The 14,969-nt window shown below is 38.0% G+C and overlaps 1 protein-coding gene across 3 annotated transcripts in view; it reads right to left on the reverse strand.

Annotated features, from left to right (window-relative positions):
* Positions 1-14,969, reverse strand: part of ptprz1a (protein tyrosine phosphatase receptor type Z1a) — a 264,158-nt gene that overhangs the window by 41,944 nt on the left and 207,245 nt on the right. For 2 of the 3 annotated variants that reach the window (XM_043709179.1, XM_043709181.1), the window contains exons 14-16: positions 9,986-10,077; positions 4,882-4,967; positions 972-992 (exon numbers count right to left, since the gene is read on the reverse strand). In XM_043709179.1, coding sequence (XP_043565114.1) covers positions 972-992; positions 4,882-4,967; positions 9,986-10,077 — 199 coding nt within the window. The remainder of the gene's footprint in view (positions 1-971; positions 993-4,881; positions 4,968-9,985; positions 10,078-14,969) is intronic. The other variant, XM_043709180.1, reaches the window with a different exon arrangement.

Genomic DNA, 14,969 nt, shown 5'->3' on the forward strand with positions numbered 1-14,969 from the left:
GCTGTACTGTTCTATGATCCATGCTCTGAAACTGGCAATGATTCCAGATGCTTTCACTCTCCATTTTTCCCAGTTGCACTATGACTGTTTGTGTATGGTTAGACACATGGGAATATGAAACAGGACAGATCCACTCAGCCTGTTGCATTTAAACATTGTTCAACCAATATGTTTCTCCCACTCCCATCACCCTGGGAGGTTGTTTGCCATCATGGAATGCATTTGTAGCACTGAGGTCAGGCAAGGAGATTACAGGTGGCAATGAGATGAATGGCAATAGGGAATGCATTGAAATATATATACCATAATAATTATATTTGAAGAGGTGAGTTTTAAAGAATTGCATCCTAATTATAATTAAAGAACTTTAGTATAAAATTATATTCTGTGGCAATATAAACTCAGAAATGCAGGCCTTGCTTATTGCAATAGCATGTTGATTGAGATATGATATAACATGACTTTTACTGACCAGTTAACTAATTTGCAAGTGGCCTCAAGATACTATGAAATCACAAATCACTTATAAATACCTCTCCTGCTAATTTCCTCTAAAGAGATCATAGCCAATTTTAAAATATCTTTTAATACTTCAGTAGAAAATGTAAGGTATTCAGTCAGCATAATATTTAGTGATTTTCACAGGGTGCCTTTATGCACAAGGAGAATCAAAGCTCCTCCTGAATAATATTTACTAACAGTATCATGAGGGAGAGAGCAGTTTTGTCCATCAATAATTGCTTTACTTGCATGGCACATTAAAATGCCGTGAGATCAGTCAAATGCAAATTTTGCAGAGGAGTATATACAATTCTGGCAATTGAAACTTGATCTTAAGAATAAGCCCCTCTGCATGTGTCAGAAGTAAATCAGAAAGAGAGCAAGCACGTAGACGAGCAAAAATAAAATGGGAAAATATTTGTGCTAAAAATCTACTAATGGACTAACAAAGCGAAAACAATGTGTCTTACCTCGTAAAATGCTTTCAGTTTCTTATGAAGGGGAAGGAATGTAAAAGCACAGCAATCAAACTCCACAGCAAATAGTGAACACCACAGATGAATCACAATGAGTTTATTGAGGAAATATAAACATTCATGCAATATATACATTTCAAATGTTAAGTGAGCTTCATTCATAGCCATTGATCAGATTTTATTTTAAATTTAGAATTCTGGAAATTCCTTTGTTTTAATGTCAGAAAACAAAATCAGTGAAATTTCAAGTGGGACCTCTTGGCCCAGTGTTGAAACATGGCCATGTATATACTAATTATCCCAATTGGACATGCTACAATACACCTTTGGAACAGGTCGGAATTGAATCCAGGCCTCCAGACTCAGAAATAGGGACACCACAACCACACTGCAAGACCTTCAACTGATAAAAAGCATCATCAATACTATAGATCTTTAACATATAATTAACCATCATCAAAGGAGCAGGAAATGGCTACTGATTATTGGAGAGTTAGTGGGGATGCAGAGAATTGCTTGAAAGAATTTTAAAAGGATGATCTAAAGAACCAGTACATTCATAGAGAGAAAGATGTTCTAAATTGGAAATGTAAGCAAATGAAAAGATTATTAAGTAAGTTATTTTGATTCATTGAAGAATTAGATATGCATTGTAGATAAGGTGAGAGTAAGTGAACAAGAACATTATAAAATTACCACTGGTTTAATATAGGAAGTAAATAACTTTGGGTGGGAATTATTCCTTACTGTGTTGTTGCTATGTAAACAGGAGCTCCACTTCTTGTAGCGAGTATGAGAGGAGCATTAAACTGAAATAAATGCTTGCATAGTTTACAAAGGCTTCAGCAGCTTCTGTGGATTGTTTGAAACCAAAATCTACAGACCAGGTTCAGATCCTTAAGCTATTCCATCACCTTCTGTATCATGATGTCACAATATGGCAGGATAACTACACTCTAAGGCAGAAACTATGAAAGGTTGAAGCAAATAAGACATGTATATCTGTACACACTAAAGTGCCTTATTTTACTTTATTATTAATATTTAATTTCTATTAAACAGAATTGGTTAGCTAATTAACAATGACATTTATTCCCATTACTGTTCACTCATCTACTTATTCTTTTAGGGGAAAGAAAACATTGTAATGCATCACAGAAAGAGAGAGAAAAATATTGGCTAACATTTCTATATGATAGTTTTGGGAGTTTATTTGACAAAAATAGAGATAGAGGTAAAGAAGCAGACGATTAGGCAGGGGAGAGACATAGATAAAGACGAGACTGAGCAAAAGACTGTTGTGTGGTTTCATTCTTATTATTCTGTGTTTCCGATCATAAATCTTACTTCTCTGTATAATGACTTTGAATTTTTGCTTGCTGTTAATAAACATCAAAGGTTGCAAATTAAGCTCAAACTTAACATGCAAAAATGCACATTGGTTTCGGTCTTCTCTTGCAATGTGTATTCAGTCACATTTTTGAAGTTTCAAAACAAAATAAATGTTCGAACAATGGTACATTTCATGCAAAATCATTAAAACCCCAAGTATCAATCACAAATACTCTAAACCGTTCACAGCATAAAACATCTGATTATCTGAGTGATTAAGGCAATACGAGTGAAATGAATCAGAATGCTGCATTTCACCTAGAGACCAAGGGGTGTGATTCCAGTTATGTATTCCAGTTATGGTTTATGCACTGAAGGCCCAAATTGCTTTAATTTATATCTCAGTGGGCATGAGCCAATAGTATCAAAGGAAGAGAATTGGCTAAAATTCAAATCAAATTCGAAGGATCACGTGATGGCAAGTATTGAAAATGAAACCATGGTGCAAATATAAGGCTAAAATTAATGCCATCCCTTGGAGGTGTGTTTGGAAATGGAGAGGGTGCTGGATAGAAGTCCCACTGTCATCCTGTTTCCCTCCCATTAAGTCCAGGCTGGGAAAGAGTGCCTGCCCATCCAGAGGCCAATTGATGCTTTTCAACAGCCTTAAAGAACCATTTAGGGGCCCCATTAGATCACAATGTTACCAGCAATGCAAGGGGACTTAGTATCATGTTCCATGACACTCTGTGCTTGCTCAAAGGAACTGGGTGTGAGGGAGTAACAGCCACTCAAAGGCAATCCCTTGTCCTTTTTGTCAGCCATTCCCCATTCCCTCTACTCCCTTACTGTCTCTTTCATCCATCTCAGGACAATCTATTGCTGACCAGCTGGGTGGTATACCAGCAGTGCCCATTACTCCTAATGATGCTGCTAGCACTAAAGCAGCCAGCAGCTTGAGGATGGGATGTCCACACTATTTCAATGGTAGGCAAGATGCTGTCTAGGGAGGGACCTGGATAAATTCCTTACCAGGAAAAGTTGGATGGGTTGAATCTATATCTAATAGAACTTAGAAGAGTAAGTGGTGAACTTATTGAAACATAAGGTGCTGAAGGGACTGAGAGGGCAGATGCTGAGGGATGTTTCCCCTTATGGGAGAAAGTAGAACTAGGGGACATTGTTGAAAAATGAAATGCACTTTAGGAGAATTCTTTTTTCTCTTGAAGGATCGTGACTCCACGGTAATCTCTACCACAGAGTGCAGGAGAGACAGGTTAATTAATAACTTTATGGCAGAGGTAGATTGATTCTTTATTTACAAGGGAGTCAAAATGTATCAGGGTAACCAGCAAAGAGCAGTTCAGGACAATCAGATGTGTCCAGATCTGATTCAACGGTGGAGCAGATTAGAGGAGTGTTGAATTTCACTTGCTCTTAATTTGTATATCTGCATGCTTTCATTCTGGGAATAGCTCTCAGCCACCCATGGAAAGCCAACAATGGAGCTCCCACCAGTTCTCCAAACAGTGGATAGGGCTCACATCAGTACCACTAAATGCTGCCCATAGTGAGAAATGAGGATTTGGGTTAAAGAACAAAAACCATGAAACTTTTAAACAATAGCTAACATGCGCTCTACCCAATCTGGAAGTATTTCACATCAGACCACATCTGCATATCTGCATATTTTTCACTTTCATACATAAGTGCAAACAGACTCTTGGACTTTGGAAAAACTTTATAGAATTACAGGACAGGTCATCATTCCTCTGTCATTTTATTGGAGGTGATGCCCTGCTTAGCAAACAGAGACATCTTGTTAAGTGTTTGTAAGCTATTATCTCACAGCATTTTAATGTTTCAGTTTTTTAAAAAAATCTAACAATGTAATGACATGAAATTTAACTAACATGTTTATCAATTACCATGATCATCACTTGAAATAGTTTGATCTTCATTCTTTAAACAAGAATCTGTAGAAACTTCCAAATAAAATAAAACATTTACCCCCTTCATTAGTACTTCTTCCCTTCTCTCCTGAAGGTTGGTTGGTGCAGTTTGCTTATAATCAAACCTAAAGTGACTCTCATCTATTGATTCAATTTTAGACTTCAGTAGAAATGTTTTCATAAACTATGGTAAGTTACAGCCTCAAATGAGACTATTCAGCTCATGGGTTTGTATCAGCATGTCTCTTTAATCAAAATTAATCACACTGCCTGGCCTATCTCCATAGTTCTGTATAGCTCTCTGCATTTAATTAAGTTTCTCTTCAAAATTACCTGAGCTCATTTTTGAGTAAGGCATTCCAATTTTCTGTGTAAACAAACTCATTTGTACAATTAATTCATTGGAATTCTTCAGAGAATGTTAAGGATTTTGGTGCTTTGAATTTTTGAAAAACCAAGTATGCTATTAAATCTTGGAGTTACAAACTGACACTTCCTCAAACATTCTTGGGGTGAGGGCATGGGGTGACACAGGAATGGGTTGGGCTGTTACTTAACTACAACTTTTCTTTAATTAATTAATTAACAAGTAATAATCACAAAATACAATTAGAACATACCTCAAATTCTTCAGCAAATCCATTATTTGCATGGAGTTCTGCAACGTGTTTTGGAAATTGCCTGATTGGAATTGCTCCCATTTCATCTGAAAGAAAATAAAAACCTGTCTTTTCTAATGTGATTAAAATGTTAATTGACAAGATTATACAATAATAAAAAAAAAACAGCAGCATGAACATTTTTCGTGGGAAACGTGGCAATACTAGAAAGATCAATATTTGTTGACTATCCTTAATTGCCCTTGACAATGTGACCCATCGCACCCATCCATGTAAGTGAAAAGTATTCCATCACAATCCTGACTTATAGATAGTGGACAGGCTTTGAAGAGACACGAGCTAAGTGACTCACCACAGAATTCCTAGTCTCTGACCTGCCCTCGTTGCCACAGTATTTATATGCCTGGTCAAGTTCCGTTCCTAGCTATTGGACACCCTCAGGATATTAGTAGTGGGGAACTCAATGGTAGTAATGCCATTGAATGTCAAAGGATAATAGTTAAATTGTCTCTTGTTGGTATAGAAAGAGGGCATTAGCCCATCAAGTCAGCACCAATTCTTCAAATAAGTATCATTTTCTCCTACCAATCTCCTTCTTCCCCACCCAGCCCATACACTTATGCATTACTTCTATCGAAATAATCATCGCACACTCTCTTGAGTGCCTCAATTAAACTTGCTTCCACCAAACTTAAAGGGAGTGTTAATTACTCACTATATCAAAATGTTTTTCCAACCTTGCATTTACTTCTTTTGCAAATCACTTTAGATCCTTCCTAGAATGTGGCACCCAAAACTGTATACATCTTTCCAGCTACAATCTAACAAAATGGCATTTACATCATTGCCTTGCACTTGTGTAGCTCAATGAAACTTGACCTTTATTAGCCCAAATCTGTTGTTCGGGCCTTGCAGCATATAAATGTGGACTGTTTCAGTATCTGAGGTATCACAAGTAGTGCTGAACAGTGTGTAATCATCATCGAATCTCTTAATTCTGACCTCGAGATGGAGGGAAGGTTTTGACGAAGCAGACTATCTTGTGGATTTCTTGCAGAGATAGCCTCAGATGGAGATAAATAATCTTCAACGACAGCAATCTTCTTTTGTACTAGTTATAAGTCTATTCCCGTTCATTCCAGCATGAATAGGGCTGCCTTGATGTCAAGGGCAATCACTTCACCTCAGCACTCACACTAAGATTGTAAAGATATTTGCAGCCAAGTGGCCCTAGCAGACTAGAAGAAGACATCAGTGAACAGGTTGATGCTGATATCACTCTTGACAACGCCTCCTATCATTTTATTAATGATTGAAATTAGATGTATGAAGCATAAACTAGGTAATAAGGATATAGCTCATGGCTTTACACAATTCTGCTTTTGCAAATGCCCCACACTGTATCCTTGAGTTCAGCTTTGAGCTGTTGGATGTGTTCTGAATCTATACATCTATCTGGTTCTGGAAAGAATCAGGACTTGCTAAACTGGCAAATTAAAAAGTACCTCAAAACTCCAGCCAGCAACAATAGAATTATCTGCTGCTATTTAGCAGAGGCAACTAAATCCTGAGTTTCCCTCAGGACAAAGAGGAATTTGTAAACCTGTGTCTTTATAAGTAGGTAACATTGGCAAGGCAGTATTTATGCCTAATCCTAATTTTCCTGAGGTCAACAAAAGTCAAATCACTGGCACCAAACAATGTTAGCTATGTCAGATAGAGCTGACAGTTCCCTTTATTGCAGGACATTAATAAGGTGCTTGGCTTTTGATAAATGTTTACAGTTATTATGGCCATTTTCTGGCACCACCTCATAAACAATCAGTATAACAAAACTTGCTCTGAAAGGATATTAACCTCATTAGTAGTTAAGCGCAGTTCCTTATCCATTTTTTTTAAGAATTAGTATTAGTCTTATTTGACTAATCCAATCTGACTGTGATAATGGTAAATGATCCCTCCTTCTCCAACAACTACTTGCAGCCAGAGAATCTCTATCAATGTCGTCTCTTCCTATTCTTGCAAAGTTACCCCTGGTGTATCCCAAGAAACAATCCTTGGCATCCTCCTGTTTCTCATGAAAAACTGGCCTCTTGGTGTCAACACTCAAAAACACAGTGTCAAATTCCACTTTTATGCTGATGACTCTCAGTTCTACCTCACCACCTCTCTCAGTGTCTCCATGGTCTCTAAGTTGTCAGAATGCTTGTCTACCATCTTGTACAGGAAGAAGCTGAAATTTCTTCTGACAAAATATTGAAACCAAAATCATTGTCTTAGGTCTTCGTCTCAAACCCTCACTATTGTTGCCATTCCACTCCGTGGCAACTGTCTGATGCTAAACCAGACTGTTCACAACATTGGTGTCATATATGACCCTGAAGTGAACTTTCAGCCACACACCCACACCATCACTAAGGCTGCCTATTTCCACAGCAGTAACAATGCCCAAATATCTCCCTTGACCCTCAAGCCTTAACTTATCTTCTCTGGAAACCCTCATTCTTGCCTACGTAACCTCCAGGTGGACTGTTTAACATGCTAATATTGTACCCTTCATACACTTGAGATCATTGAAAGCGCTGCTGCCTATGCCCTAAATCCCATTCACACATCAGCCCTGTGTGTGCTGACCTACATTGGCTCCTGGTTAAACGAACCATTGCTTGTAAAATTCTCATGCTTATTTTTAAATTCCTTCATGACATGGTCCTGCTTGGTCTCTGTAATCTCTTTCAGATTCTCCAATCTACGCTTCTTTAAATCTAGTCTCCTGAGAATCTACTATTTTAACAATTGTGTCATTGGTCATTATGCTTTGAGCTACCTTGGTCTTAGGTTTGCAATTCTCTCCAATAAGCTCTGTCATTTAAAGAAGGAAGAAGAGGGAAAAGATACTCTTTTAAACCTAACTCTTTGGCCAAACTCATCTCACTAACATTTCATGTAATTTGGTTTCATAATGCCTCTGTCAAGTGCCTTGTGACTTTATTATGTTGGAAGTATTATACAGGTATAAGATGTTGTTAATAATGTATATAATACAGTAAAATATCTTCAGCATGAAGTTAAGGAACACCAAAATATCTCTGTGGCTCAACTGAATTAATTAATTTACATTAATACAAAATAATTCTGCATCCCTCTTCCTTGAAAATTTAATTTCTCTATTTCCAAACAGCACTAGTTGCACTTTAACTTTTAACTATAATATCATAATCTGAATAAATTACATGTTAAGAAATCAGCATCATGTTAAAATCTATGACACATTAAAGGCAATATGCCTACAGAAGAGCCATTAAGGCATGATTAACACTGGCAAAAGGTTGTAGAAGGGAAATTAAATGTTAGCACATCAGGGTGATGGTGTTTGAAATGTGCCATCATGGGGAGAAGGCTATGTTACTGTAATGATCTGGTAGAAGTTAGTGAAGTTCTGTTCAAGCAGCGTTAGCATGAACAAAAATAATCATTTTAAGTTATTCAAAATTGTAAGTGATCTTGTTTCTTTTTTCCCCACATAGTTAATCCATTTTGCCTCTTGTCTTGCTAGGGTAATGGTGTCTGCCCCTTGCAAATTAATGTGAAAAATCAAAATAAAAACAGATAGTGCTGAGTAAATTGAGCAGGTCTAACAGCATTTGCGGAGTGAGAAACAAAGTTAACGTTTTCAATCCAATTTGACTCTTCTTTGGAAAATGGAAACTTTCCCATGCAATGTTTCAAAAAAGAGCAGGGGAACTGTCCTCTGTTAGGAACAATATTTATCATGTGACCAACCAAACTAAAAGTAGATTTACTGGACATGATCAGATTGCTCATTGTGCCAGTATACTGTGCACCAATTGGCTGCTATGTTTCCTACATTTCAAAAGTGGCCACACTTCAAAAAAAATTTGAGTGCTGGAGGTCAGTCTGAAGTTGTGGAAGGCACTATTGTGACCAAATGTACTTTTAAGACGGATGCGTCTGTCCTGGTTCACTTGAATAGAGTTGTTGCAAACCTGATGCCTAGGTGTCTGCTCCATGGAAAATGGAGTAAATAGTTTTGAGTTTTTTAAAAACTTAGAAAAATAAGCCTGAGTGGTTGGAGATAGGCTCACTGATTCTCAGGGCTTTAGCTTTTGCTTTCAGTTGTTGAAGTTATGGTTTTTGTAATTGAAGCTGTTAGGTTCCTACTTTCGTTTTTTTCTTTCTCCTGAACTAGAAATAGCAAGTGAGGGAAATCTGTTTAGCTGAATTTGCCTTTGCCAAGAGTGTGTTTATGGGATCTACAAAATAGAACCGTAGATGAATAGTAGTTAAACACTATATTATTTTGTTAAGTATTTTGATAGTGTTAAAATTATAGCAATTCCTTTTTTTGTTAGTATTTTAACTGTAGCGTAAGAATAACATGTGTTTTGTTTAAAAATGAGTAGTTTGACCAAGTGTATCATATCTGGAATGCAGCACTTTACAATTGCCTTTAAATAAAATATATGTTAAGGGCTATGTTTTGAGGGGGCTTGGTCTGGTCCATAACACTATTCATATGAGACTTTCTGAGAATTAGGATAGAGCACCCTGTCTCAAAATCTACAGTAAGATCTTGATAGAATTATAGCATACATTTAGTATTCTCTCATTTCAAAGTTAGAGGAGTACTTTTCCTGCATTACATGGGATTGAAAAACTACTTTGATTCTGTTTGAAACAAATCTAACATGAAAATGCACTTGAAGCAACTTAACAAACAAATGTTTTACACAAACAAATAGTCATTAACTATATTTTGGATTGTGCCTTATTTTTACTCCCGGATAAGCAAAAATACTTTCTTAGCCACATGCAAAAGATAAATGTTTGCAGTTGCCACAAAGTTTTCAGGTGAAAATTCACTCTAGTGATGACTTTGATCTATGAGAACTTGATGCATGTGCACTGAATTTACAATCACCGTTCACTGAACTGAAAGGAAAAGTCAAAGAAAATCACATCAGATTATTGGGAATTGATAATTAAGTAAGCTCACAATAACCAAGCAAAACAGAAAATAATTAACAGCAATTTAGTTAGTAGTTATTGAAGATGCAGATTTGACCTACATGCAAAATTTTACCTGAAATAGGTAGAGCTGGAGATTGCGAAATGGAAACCACTCTTGGTGATGCATTATCTTCCAAGTAAAAATGTGCGGTCTGAAAGCATTTCCTGCAGAAAAAATACATGAAAATAGCTTTACAAAACACCCAGATATTAGAAGGGCAGCTTTCTTACAATCGCACATCTTATAAGAAACTCTCAAGGATAACTTTCAGAAAAAAATCCAGTTAGCATTTAAAAAGTGTTTTGTATGCTGGGCAAACTTTGCAAAGTGTTCATGCTTTCTGAAAACTCAGTGAGCAAACATAAGAGAGCCTTTTTTGTGAAGAAATGATTTTGTTTCCCGCAATGGTCACAAGCTAACAGTCTGTACCATTATACTAAGAGGGCTTTTTTCCCCCTCATTATCAAATACAGTTTGAGACTTTCCATTTCTGGGATATTGCCATTTTGTGGCAACTTTACTGATATTTTGTCAAAACCTTTTTGTTTTGCACTCATCAGGACAATCAAAGCTGAAAACAAAGCTTGGTAGTTAGTGGTCAGTCATCATTCACTGGTGCACCATCCAGGGTAATGCACCTACCAATCAAAGATCATTTGCCAACTAATCAATACTCTCCTCTCATAGAGAATAAATATTGTTTGCCCTTTAATTTGGTAATTCTTGCAAATTGTCTGATAAGTGCAAGATAGAAAGCTTTGAGAAAATGTTTCATTTGTCAGCAACTCAAATTTTGTGCTACCAAATGAATATATCTGAGATAGTGTATATGTGGAATTATATTTGCAAACATCTGAGACAGAAAAGAGAGAGAGGTGAGATCAGACAACATGAAAGCATTTAGACAGAAGGGACAGAAGGTTGTTCTCAATACCTTACAATGATAACTTACTAACAATATCGCACTATGTACAATTACGAGATAGAATCTCTACAGTGTAGAAACAGGCCCTTTAGCCCAACAAGTACACACCAACTCTCCGAAGAGTAACCCATCCAGATGAATTGCCCCACCCTATTATTCTATATTTACCCCTGACTAATGCACCTAACCTACACATCCCTGAACACTATGGACAATTTAGCATGGCCAATTCACCTAAACTGCACATCTTTGGATTGTGGGAGGAAGCCAGAGCACCCAAGGGAAACCTGCACAGATACAGGGAGAATGTGAAACTCCACACAGACAGTCGCTTGAGGCTGGAATCGAACCCAGGTCCCTGGTGCCATGAGGCAGCAGTGCTAAGCACTGAGCCGCTATGCCACTCCTCTATCCCTCCAGATTAAACAAACCTCTCACCCCAGTAGGTACACTAAGAAATTAGATAAACTGGTGTTTAAAGAATCCATGTGAAAAATTTTCTGCCTAATATAACTGTGCTCACACATCGCCATTATGTTATGTTTACAAACTGGGCAAAAAGTAACAGGTGATTCAGAGCCAACTAAAGAACAGTCCGCTACTGCTGGCAGATGGCTCCTCTCTCACTAGCATTCTGATGAGTGAATCAAAGTGAGAGAAACCTTAGATATGACCCAACAAATGGTGCAAACAGCCCAATCACACAGGATAAACGTGAGAATCAAAATTAGTCACTGATAACAGCTGGTGTATTTGCATCAAGGGAGTTTAACAAGAGTGAGAAAAATATTTATTGTCAAGAGCACTGGTGCAGTGAGGGTGATTGCTGGAGAATGAGGAAATAGTTACCAACGCCTCTACCCCCGTTCACCTGAGGATAAACAGGAGCCAGACTTGGATCATAAAGTAATCTAATACCACAAATAAAAATCAGCATTATACTTAGACTTTTTTCAGAACTCATGAATGTTATTATCTCTTCAATTAAAATTTTAAATACTTTATTCATAGCATTCTATATAATCCTTTACCTACCATAAACTTCAGCTTATACAAATGTCTGCTTTCTCTATCTAATCCTGCTCACCCATCAAACTTGCTGACCTGCACTAACTTAATCATCAATGCTTCAAATTTAAAATTCTCAGCCTTGTCTTTTAAATCTTTCATGGCCTCAAGCTGCTCTCCTTGCAGACTTTTCCACCTTTACAACACGACCTGTTATTCAAGCTCATCGTTCAGTTGATCAACCGTAGTTGTAGGAGCCTTGGAAAGTTGCTGTCCTGCATCTTGGAGAGATAATACACAATGCTGCAACTCCACTTCAAACATTAGCAATGCAGAGGCAATAGCATCCTGCGGCACTGGTTCTGATTAGCAGATTTGTCTGGGTAGACTACATATATACATTGGGTCTGTCTGGTGACAGAGCCAAGCCATATTATCTCATTTGTCTAAAGGACAATAGCCATGAGCTCCAGATAAATGTGATTGACACTTTGTTTATAAACTCAAAACGCACTGTCTGCTGCTTGGGTCGCCACACTGTATGACAGGCAGTGACTGGAATTTTGAGTGCTGCTACTGGGGAGCAGGTTAATCTTGCTAATGTCAAATAAACAAATCTGTTGGTCGACAAACTAACCTTAAGGCTGATTGAATGTATTTTCATTCTGGCCATGTCATACAAACCAGCATTACAGAGCATTTATTTGGGTGAATAAAGAAACAATATGAGATGTAGGGATATAAATTCTGCTTGAGAGCATAGATCCTCCCACTCCGTTCACCCAAATACTCAGAGGCATCATGCAGGAGCTTTTTCTATCCCATGATAGACTTCCCTTTGTCCTGGAATTTACTTCCTGAAAGTGTGGTGAAAATAGAATTAGTTGCAAAACAGAAATGGATAAATAGTTGAAGATGAAGAATTTATAAGGCTACGGGGAAGGTATAGGCCGCTACCCTATTACTTCACATTTCCCCTGACTAATGCACCTAATCCTCCGCAATCCTGAACATTACGGGCAATTTAGCATGGCCAATTCACCTAACCTGCTTATCTTTGGACTGTGGGAGGAAACCAGAGCACCCAGAGGAAACCCACACAGACACGGGGACAATGATGTCAACTAGCCACGAAACGACACGACCAGCTATCCCTAGTAGCCACACACGCAACGACAAGCAACATGAATTTGACTGGGACAATACTACCATTATAGGGCAAGCCAAACAAAGAACAGCCAGGGAATTCCTAGAAGCATGGCATTCATCCACAAACTCCATCAACAAACACATCGACCTGGACCCAATATACCGGCCACTACAGCGGACAGCTGAAACTGACAACCGGAAGCGGCAGGGACAGGCCACTATAAATGCCGGAGGAAACACCACAGAAGGCTTCTCAGGAGGCTCCCAAGCACTGTGGATGTCACCTAGACAGGGGACGAAACGCTTGCAACAAAAACTTCCAGCTCGGCGAACAGAACCACAGCATAATACCATCAACATTATCCTGACAGGCATAAAATTCACAAAAGAGGAGGAGAACGACAACAGACTCCCATTCCTAGATGTGACAGTTGAACATACAGTCAATGGAGAGCTTCAAACCAGCGTCTACAGAAAAACAACACACACAGACTAAATACTTAACTTCAGAAGCAATCATCCCACACCCACAAATGGAGCTGCATCAAGACATTATTTCAATGAGCTACATCACACTGCAGCACCCAAGAACTACAAAAGCAGAAGAAAAATATCTATACAACATAGAGTCAATGGGTACCCAATAAACACAATCTGCCAATTCCCCAGAAACAAACCCAAACAAGCAGACACAACGCAACCAAAAACTATAGCCACATTACGTCACATCAAAGACCTATCAGAAATGATTTCTAGACTAGTCAGACCGCTTGGCATCACATTAGCTCACAAACCTACTAACACACTTAAACAGTGCCTAATGAACTTAAAGGATCCATTAGATACCACCAGCAAAACTAACATCACTTACAAGATACCACACAAGAACTGTAAAAAAACACTACACCTGACAAACTAGCAGGAAACTTGTCATCAGGATATATGAACACCAACTGGTCACAAAAATACATGACCCGCTATCACTAGTTTCCATACACACAGAGAAAGAAGGACACCACTTTGACTGGGACAACACACACATCCTAGAACAGGAGAAACAAAGACATGCACGAGAACTTTTAGAAGCATGGCATTCTAACCAGAACTCCATCAATAAACACATTAATTTAGACCCTCTCAACCTCCCTTGAAAAAAAACAACCGGAAATGACATCACCCACCTTAAAAAAACCAAGACCTATAAATAGAGAGGCGGGACATACCACCAGTGCTTCAGTGGAGACTCTCACTGAAGATGTTACCTAGGATGGTGACGAAACATCTGAAAACAAACCTTCATGCTCAGCAAGCTAACTTACATACTTATCATCAACCTGAGCTACAAATCTTCTCAAAAATCGCCAACCTTTAAGTATGAACTAGCCTATCTGTAATTGCATTCTTTCTTTTAAAAACAATTGTATGAAGTGAAGGTAAATGAGGAAGATTAAAAATGAAGAATTTATGTGGACAAATAGGGAGTTTGTGTCAGTGATGGTGAAAACTCTGAGAAAAAGTGGCTACTCATAGAAATATAGAAAATAGGAGCAAAAGTATGCCATTCAGCCCATTTGACCCTGTTCCTGTTCACCCCATAGCCTTTGATCCCTTTAGCCATAAGAACTTTATCTAAGTCCTTCCGGAAAACATTCAATGTCTTGGCCTCAACCACTTTCTGTGGCAAAGAATTCACAGGCTCATGAATCTCTGGGTGAAGAAATTTCTGCTCATCTCAATCCTAAATGGCCTACCCTGTATCCTTAAACACCATATCTTGTAACCCCTTCTTTGGATTCCCCAATCATCAGGAACATCTGTCTTGCATTTACCCTGTCTAGCTTTATTAGAATTTTATAGGTTTCTATGAAATCCTCCTTATTCTTCCAAACTCCAATGAATATAAACCTAACCAATCCAGTCTCTCTTCAGATGTCTGTCCTGCCATCTGAGGATACTCAAGTATGTTTCTTAATT

The sequence above is a fragment of the Chiloscyllium plagiosum genome, chromosome 19, assembly GCF_004010195.1.
Source record: "Chiloscyllium plagiosum isolate BGI_BamShark_2017 chromosome 19, ASM401019v2, whole genome shotgun sequence".
NCBI lineage: Eukaryota > Metazoa > Chordata > Chondrichthyes > Orectolobiformes > Hemiscylliidae > Chiloscyllium > Chiloscyllium plagiosum.